Source organism: Pundamilia nyererei, unplaced genomic scaffold (genome assembly GCF_000239375.1).
Source record: "Pundamilia nyererei isolate P.nyererei 1_Seehausen unplaced genomic scaffold, PunNye1.0 scaffold00010, whole genome shotgun sequence".
NCBI classification, from domain to species: Eukaryota; Metazoa; Chordata; class Actinopteri; order Cichliformes; family Cichlidae; genus Pundamilia; species Pundamilia nyererei.
Window position 1 is genome coordinate 507117 of NW_005187411.1, and position 9236 is coordinate 516352.

The 9236-nt window shown below is 42.5% G+C and overlaps 1 protein-coding gene across 1 annotated transcript in view; it reads left to right on the forward strand.

Moving 5' to 3' along the window:
* Nucleotides 1–6751, forward strand: part of keap1a (kelch-like ECH-associated protein 1a) — an 18178-nt gene extending 11427 nt beyond the window's left edge. The window contains exons 5-12 of the mRNA XM_005723702.1: nt 1051–1143; nt 1316–1462; nt 1602–1708; nt 2425–2554; nt 2893–3089; nt 4704–4909; nt 5379–5555; nt 6152–6751. Coding sequence (XP_005723759.1) covers nt 1051–1143; nt 1316–1462; nt 1602–1708; nt 2425–2554; nt 2893–3089; nt 4704–4909; nt 5379–5555; nt 6152–6333 — 1239 coding nt within the window. The 3' untranslated portion in view covers nt 6334–6751. The remainder of the gene's footprint in view (nt 1–1050; nt 1144–1315; nt 1463–1601; nt 1709–2424; nt 2555–2892; nt 3090–4703; nt 4910–5378; nt 5556–6151) is intronic.
* The last annotated feature ends 2485 nt before the right edge of the window (nt 6752–9236 follow it).

A 9236-nucleotide genomic window follows, 5' to 3' on the forward strand; every position in this document is an offset into this window, starting at 1 on the left:
CAGTCTGTGCAGTGGAAACAGTCCTGAAGCATCGGAATAGCATCCTGCGGCCATGTTCTCACGGTTTTGGTTGTAATCCCAGTGCTCTTGATCTTTTGTGTGTATATTGGGTGTAGCAGAAGGGAGAGATGGTCTGACAGACCCAGGTGGGGATAAGCCTGGGCTCTGTACGCATTGTTGCCACCGTTGTTGGGGGCAGAACCTTTGTTTTTAAAAATTAGACTAGGGGAACGTCATCTGATCTAGCAACATCACTAAAATGCGTGTCTGGGAATGGATAGGAGCAGAGGGCCTATTTGCACCTAGGCAAATAGATCCACTTTTGTACTTATCAGCTGAGCCTATATCTGAGCTGGGTGCAACAGCCATACTTGGGTGCATTAAAATGCCTCTCTTAACATCTATTTTCTCTCAGAGACATCTAAACAAAACGTTGTGAAACAGCACCTTTCCTATCTGTGAGCACTGGCATAGCAGGCCAAACTCCACCCAAGGGTGGAGAGCATGCGAACAACTCCAATCTGGCAGTAACCTGTTCTGAAGACTAACTAGCTGTAGGTAGTTCAGCCAACTCAGTGGGGATGATTTTGTTAAGGCAAAGCACAAGAACTGAGAGATAACTATGGTGATAGGTGAATATATGTGGACAGGCAGACATGGGGCAGTCTTATCCCACAGAATCATCACTGTGTTTTACTTGTCCCCACATAATTATGCACAGTTTAGAGACCCACCTCACTGGCTCGTGTTCTGTTTTGTTTCTGAGCGCTTTACATAACCAAAGAACTTTGACTCAGTGTCAGAGTTTAATGCTTACCCAAAACCGAGCTCCACATATCTGTCTGAGTCGAGAACAAATCGAGCCCCCCTGTCACTGCCAAGCCTTTTATGTTCTTTCTGACTTCTCCTGTTGCCTTTTTCATGAAATGATGGAATCTAGCTTTTTAGTTTCTCCCGCTGCCTCATACCTGTCGACTCACATCAATGGAAGTAATTCTTAAAGTAGAAAAGTAAACTGAATAAAATCCAAATGCTGCATCTGTCTTGAAGGTGACCAAAGAAGAGGAATTCTTCAGTCTTACTCACTGCCAGCTGCTGGAGCTCATCAGTCAGGACAGTCTCAAGGTGCTCTGTGAGTCTGAGGTGTGTGACCCTAAAATAAAAATCTGAAATCTGATTGAGAGCCATACAACAGGCATTTCATTCACAAATGGTATTCATTCAAAAATATACTTAAATGAATCTCCTGTTAGATTCTCTATTAGACATAAATAACAAATTGTGCATTAATATATTTGAATAAAATCCACATCAGGTGTATAAAGCCTGCACAGACTGGGTACGCTGGGATATGGAGAGCAGAGCCCCCTATTTGCATGCCCTCTTGAATGCAGTTCACATCTATGCGTTGCCGCCTAAGTTCCTGAAGAACCAGCTGCTGTCCTGTCCCATCCTCAGCAAGGTAAACCACAGCTGCACTTATAAAAACTAGTATGCTATTTTGGTATCAAAGTGTAACAGAAAAAAAAAAAAAGCCATATGACCCATTTTTTTTTTCCCATATATTTTTTTTTAAATTTTGTGTCCTATCTTAATTTTAGGCTAATTCCTGTAAGGACTTCCTGTCCAAAATCTTCCAGGATATGACCCTGAGGAAGCTTCCTCCTGCTCCTAATCGGGGAACTCAGTTTATCTACGTGGCCGGCGGGTAGTTATCAAACACTGTGTATGCTCAGCAAACATGTGTGACTGGCTGCAGCAAATATTTTGAGGTTCTGATTGTCATATATTAATCATTATTATCAGACAATACACTATCGTGGTAATGAGCTCAGACTGTGTTTTATCAAGAATTCAGAAAGTTGCTCAGTCTGCCATCTGGTGACTGTTGAGCAGGTTACACAGTCTGTCTTCCTTGCAGAGTAGCCCTGCTTTTTGGGCTCCTATCCATCATAGAAAAATCTGTTTTTCGACTTGGTGTTATCATAAGAGAAATCATCCTGTCTGCGTAAACTTCTAACTGATGATTGAGCTGTATTGACTTTTTTTTAATGATCATGTTGTTCTGTTTTCATAGACCTGTTTTATGGGATGATGCTGTTGTGGAAACACAGACACAATCATAGCAATCAGTGCGTATTGACATAAGGAAGAGCAGATAATGACTGGAGTATTATTTTCACATTTCCTACTGATTAAGACTAAATTTTGAGACCAGCTTTGCATGCATACATGAATCACCATATTATATCTTTGGCATTTGTGCCTCTATATGACAAGATCCTTTATATCCTTTTTAACCTTTATACAAATAACAAACAAAGGATTTAAAGTAATGTCACAAGCTCTCATGAAAAGCTGTTTATTTACTCTGGACATTCATCTTAGTAACTAGCCAGTCACTACTTTCTTTTGTCTGTTCAGATACCGGCAGCATTCTCTGGCATCCATGGAGGCCTACGATCCAAGGAGGAATATTTGGATAAAACTGGCTGACATGGGGACGCCATGCAGTGGTCTGGGAGCCTGCACACTGTTTGGACTACTCTACACTGTATGTTGCATCAGTTATCATACGGTCAATGAAATGAGCTTTAATTTGTGAACAACACGCAGAGATCAGATACAATGCAGTAAACTCAGAGTTACTCTTGCTGGACTCTTTATTCAGTACACCTGCTCAAGTCCACGTAAATTAAAATATGTAATGAGCCAATCACATGTCAGCAGCTCAATGCAGTTATGGAGATAAACATGGTCAAAACCACCTAATGAAATTCATATCAAGCATCAAAAAAGTGTTCTTAATGAAGTGGCCAGTGAGTGCGATTTCTGGGTTGTTTTTCTTTTCACTTTTCTCAACATAAACTTTTAAAGTGTTCTTAAACGCAGGTTGGAGGCAGAAACCTGTCACTTCAAACCAACACAGAGTCCAACGCCCTGAGCTGCTACAACCCCATGACCAACCAGTGGAGCCAGCGAGCCTCCCTCAACATCCCCAGGAACCGGGTCGGGGTGGGCGTGGTGGATGGCTGCGTCTATGCTGTCGGAGGCTCCCAGGGCTCGATTCACCACAACACGGTGGAAAAGTGAGACATCTCTGTGCTGTTATTTGACGATTTATGTCTTTAACTCGACACTCGAGAAGTAATTTGACTTCATTAAAGTTGTGTTTAATAAGCTGAATGTGGAAGCACAGATTTTCTTTTTAAGATGCAGATTTTTAGAAGCGCAGTTACCTCGGCGCACGTATGGGGACTGCCACCAGAGAGATTAAATGAATGGCTGCTATTCAAGCTAAAGAGCAGTCAAGAATTTGCTGGTATTCCTCTTAGCCTAATTAGACATCATAACATCAAAAACATGAGGTCTTTCAAAACATGTACAGACAAACTTCTTAGGAATGTAGATCTGGTTGCGTATACTTTACCTCTCGTTGCCGCGAGAAGGAGATATAATGCTTTCATGTAGGTTAGATTACTAACAGAAAGTCTCAAGAATGGCACTTTCTATTGATATTATTAGCTTTCTACTTCAAGTGTGACCTTAAAAATTTTTTAATAGATTGAAATGTAAAACTGTCTTAAAGATGCTAGTCAGCAGAGAATTATTAGAGCTCATCAGAAACCAGTTGGAAATCTTCTTCTGAGAAGCTGCTAAATATAATGAAAGCTGATAAAAGTATTGAGATGAAAACTGAAAGTGTAACACATCAAAGGAGACGAGAGCATTTATAGTAATCGGTGTTGGCAGCAACGGCTCTTCTCCCGAGGATGCTTCCCAAACGAATGCAAGCAACATGCCGGAGACTCGGCGGGGAGTCGTACGTCCTTGCTCCTAATTTGCCGCTGTTGCGCACCTCGCTGTAGATGCAGAAATTTTAGTGATCATAGTGCAGGGCCAATGTCACAATGTCAGAGGGAAGAGCGACTTGAATTTAGTGCTGCTTTTTTCTAAGGCGCGTTCCGAACATTAAAGGACAGGTGATGCAATATAAGCCACACTCCTATCAGCAGTTTTCAGCTGGAATACGACCAGTGCCAGCAACTGTGCCAACACGCTTTTAATCATTAACCAGTCAGAGTACAAGAAATCCCGTCTGCTCATGTTGATTGTTTCTTGTTGTCATGCCTTCCATTATTTGCCTATGCAAAGAGTCCTGTGGGTTGTTATGCAAGAAATATATAGATCTAAATAAATATATTATTTCTGCTGAGAGCTAGACATGAAGATTGATATAGCTCTTGCATCTTGTTGGTAAATTACTTTAGAGGTGCTGGTAGGCAGGGTTTTTGCTTTCTTTTTTTCCCCCCATCCTTGGATTGAGCAGCTGTTTCCTCCTGCTGCCACTCTTTATCCCAAGCTGTCTTTATATTAATTCAGCCGGTTTTCTCCAAGGACACGACTGGACTTTCTTGTCTCTCTGTACGCTCACTGGTGTTGCGATAGCTTTGGCTTCAAGTACAGCTTCTTCATAGTTGCCAAACATGGTTGCCAGCTTAACCTAATCCACTTAAAGTTGACTGCTCGTGTAGACCGAGAGAGTTGCCGCGCGCAGCTGCTTCGCACCGAATCGGTTTAAAGTTTGCGGCGCTGATACATTAATTTAATTATGTCAATTGACTAATATGTAATATCATTAGGAGTTGTCAACAGATTATCATTGCACTAAGTGCTCTGCACAAATGCTGTTTGGTTTGCAGGTGGGATCCCGAGTCTAATCGCTGGACCTTTGTTTGTCCAATGTCGGTTGCTCGCCTGGGAGCCGGCGTGGCGGTGTGCGGGGGGGCCCTGTATGTAGTGGGGGGCTATGATGGACAGAACCGCTGGAACACAGCTGAGAAATATCAGCCTGACACTAACACCTGGCAACAGCTGGCTCCCATGAATACTATACGCAGCGGACTAGGTGAGTTTGTGGGCATTTCTGGCTCTTATGAGAAGCAGGTTTAGACACATTTAGTGTTTACCATTTTCACGCTTATCTTTAGTACTCTCACATAGTCTTTACTTTTTCTGACCTTTCCCCAAAATAAGGTTTCAGGCAGCTTAGTATAAAACAGGAAACAGAGGGACAGCACTAACTTTGTGCTCTCCCAAGATAATAAAATCTGACCTATCAGCACCTCAAAAATTCACTAAGTAACATGTTATTTTTCCACTGCTCTTGCCTAACAAACAGCCCAATGTAAAACTGCAACCTGCTTTTTTTTTTTTTTTTTTACACGTCTGCCTTTGTACAGATTAAAATAATTCCGATTTCTGTTAAGATGACTGTAATCATGAGAGTTGTTTCAGTCTTCTCGTCTGATGTTCTCCAAGAAACTCTGGCATGTTTATGTTGCAAATTTCATTTTTTGTGTTGTTTGTGCTTGCAGGTTTGGTGTGTGTGAACTCTTACCTGTATGCTATAGGAGGCTATGATGGGCAGAGCCAGCTGGCCACTATGGAACGCTACAACATAGCCAGGAATACGTGGGAGCCGAGGGCCTCGATGCAGTACTCTCGCAGCGCACATGGAGTCACTGTCCACCAGGGACGCATCTTCGTCTTCGGTCAGTCGGGTTTCTAATGCTTGGTATTAAGCACATTATACAACTTCATGAATCTGAAGCGATGAGTGAAAAATGTTGCTCTTATCAGTGTCATTAATGTTTACAGGATAATATATCTGTAATAAACGCTTCCACGATTTCTACTGAGTGTTGCAACACACACTTCTAAATACTGACTACTTAAGTAATTAAATCCCTCTCATTGACCGGTAGGCAGATCAGTAGGTGCTGCTCTGTTACCCTAGAGTGAGCTGCACTCTGTTTTCTTCCCAATCTGGCTCATTGACTCAGTGTTATTTAATAAAATGAAGTTAAGCGTGGTTCCGATGCTTATAGTAAACTGATATGCAGCTGGCGAATTAAATATCACATTGGGAGGAACTCATAACTGCAATCTTTTTTCTTTTTTTTCCTTTTTTTTTTTTTTTAAAAGGAAAAGTTTTCTTTAAAATCTGTTTTGTAAATTAGTTCTGAAATCGCAAATAAACCCCCTAAAGACAGAATAATTAATAATTATTTATTGATGCAAATGTTTGCTAATCACAGTGTGTGTGTGTGTGTGTGTGTGTGTGTGTGTGTGTGTGTGTCCCACTTAGGAGGTTTTAACCAACACGGCTTTCTGTCCAGCGTTGAATGCTACTGTCCCGATAGAAATGAATGGACATGTGTCACAGACATGCCCGTTGGACGCAGCGGCATGGGCGTCGCTGTTACCATGGAGCCCTGTCCCGGGAGCCTGCCTGAGGAAGATGAAGAAGAAGGAGACGCCATGGGATGAGGATGGAATCTGTTGAAGTCTCAAGTGCTGAATACACTTCCAAGTGGTGCTGCTTTTCAACAGGGGGCTGTGCATTAAATGACGATATTTCCAAATAAAAATGGCTATCCCCCCACCCGAACTGATCTCGGTTGCACTGTGGAACACTGCAGATATTGACTATATGGGGACTTTGAAGAGGAAGGAATATATTTCTACATCTGCTGGGGATCAAGTGATGCAGTCAGTATATGATCGCGGCCTTGCAATCAACAAGGTGCTACTGAATTAATTACTATTTAATTAAATATTGTTCTTAACTTCTTTTTAACTCCTCAGTGTTTTGTTTAGAAGGCGAACTTATTTCTAGTTCCTCTCTACATTTGACTTCTTCATTTTGTTTCACCCAAAGCTGCCTTTTTGTTTTAAAATTTTTTTTTTGTAATTAGTACACTCTGTTTCTGAAAATAAATAAATCAAATGTGTAAATGACAAAAATATTAATCATTTGCATTTCCTCATTTGCCAATTTGTTTCACTTCTTGTGTTCTCATCGGGGACTCGTGCAGCTGCGGTAGGTAACAGCAGATGCACCACCACTAGATGGTGGAATAGGTCCAATAAAAACTGCACCGCAACAAAAATGTCTTCTCTGGATAGACGTGCAAACGAACTCCTGTGACACTGACAGTTTAGATATGACAAAGGCTTTTTGGCTCTAAATCGACATACAGCCACCCGCCCAGGACTAAGGTATGCGAGCACTACGAGGAGTAATATCCCACTTTGATAAAGAGTATGTGTCCATGTTTTATGGTTCACAATAGTTAGAGCTAACCTGCAGAACCCTCACAAAGCCTTTATCCCAGCATTTCACAAGACAAGGCGCTGGAGTCTATACAGCATTAGTCATCGACCACAGACGTCACTTGCGTGTTTACCTATCTCTGCACTACTGTGCTCTATCTCCTCCATGGCTCACCTGCAATTATCCCAGCAGGTTACCAAAAAAAAAAAAGACTATCCCAGACAGAGCTGTTATTCAAAAACAATAATCATGTTTTCTCATGAGATTTATGAAAAACCAACAAAGGGAAGAAATAAAATGTTCACATGTGTATTCTGTTGATTTCCTGAAATAACAAATGGACAGGTGATTATTGTTCTCATGTTTGTCTCCCTTTGAATGGACCTCAGATGTCAAACTCGCACGCGTTCATTATTGACAGAGCAACCTGTTGGGTAATGAACAGTGATGGAGTAGGGGCGGAGGGAAAGTGTTGCGCGTCCGGGCCTCAGTGCGAGCGGAGACATATGAGGGAGAAGAATGGCTCTTACTCACTACTTAAACCCCTGCGCCACACCAAGTGAGTCACATGGCGAACGCATGACGTAGGAGCCTCATACACATTGGATACACCCGTGTGTGTCCACACCACAAGCGCAATTCTTTTGCTTTATCTGTCACACACTCACATATGCGTGTGTGTGTGGACACTCATGCAAAACAAAGCTGGCTGTCTCTCATTCACAGGCTGTGGAAACAGATTTGCCTCAATGTGTTCATTGTCTCATGAGGGGAGGGGGAATAAAGAAAGAGATGTAGCACTGTACAGCAGGGAGATTTGTCTCCCATAGAGAGTTAGTGGAGGAAAATTAGTACGCACACAGATACAAGTCCGTCTTTTGCACGCTCGCTGCACTAACGCCAAACAGTTGCACAACCCCAAGAGGAACTGCTAGGGGAGAGAATCTCAGTCTGATAAAACATGGGTGATGTGCTCACTGAAAAAGGCAGCTGCAAAGTGATAAGAACTGTAAAAACGGTTTTGCTCAATTATTATTTTGTCCTTCCCCACCACTAGCACCCATACCCAGAAAGAGCTGGTGAGGGGTGTCTTTATTATGCCAACAAAATCTACTTTGGCCATAAAAACATAGGTCCCAAGCCCTTTAAAATAAAGGTCCAGAGTTAAGGAATTTAGCATTGTGTTGAGAATGCAGATTCATTGTGAAGAACACCTGAACTGATCATCAGTCACTGCATAACATAGCTGGCAACTGCGCAGCATGCTGAAGGTCCGTGTTAGATTAAAGAGTCTACAGGAGCTTAGAAATGCTTCAAGTAATGTAACACAGAGCTGGGGTTTTTTTTTAAAGTCTGTTCAGGGTGAAGGAAGCCTGAAGGGGCCGAAGCAGCCTGTTCCATCACTGAGTATTACAATAAGGCTTATCCTGTTGGATATGGCTTATTCGGCCTTATTCAGATCCGCACGCAGGCAGGAGGCAGAATCAAGGCTCTATAGGATCTGAAGAGGTGGGGGGCTTTAACGGCAGCGGGCCTGCTGCTAGATGTGTGTAGGTGTGACCTTGGGAAGTGATGACCTAATCAACATCCCTGCCTGCAAAGCTAATCTGTTACATTCTGAAGGATGCTCCTACGATGGAGCCATCCATGAAGGTGACATTGGTGAGCGGGCTGGTTGCGTGGAAGCGCACCTCTTAATGAGGCACGCGCAAACACATTCAAATGAGGACTACAAGTGCATGTGAGTGCTGTCCTCGTGCATGCAAACACTGCAGGCATATTAGTCGTGCGAGAAAGATTCACGGTGAAACACTCATAATGAAAGTTGTGATGTTAAAAACTATTCGGTTTACATCAGCTGATGGCCCAGATGCGTGCAGCAGGTGTTTTCAGCATGGTGGTGGTTAAAAGGTCACGCTGCTTTCTCTAATCTGACCCCAAATGCTGCAGATTTTCAGCTCCGAAACATGAAATCATCTAGTTCACTACATTTTTTTTTTACCTTTTCTGTCTTCATGAGAGGACTTTTTTATGGATGTGTTGTAGTTTTCCTTATTTTTTTGGGGGGGGGCACCGCACCCAACCCCACCTCCAGGAGGTGTTCTGTTGTTGTTGC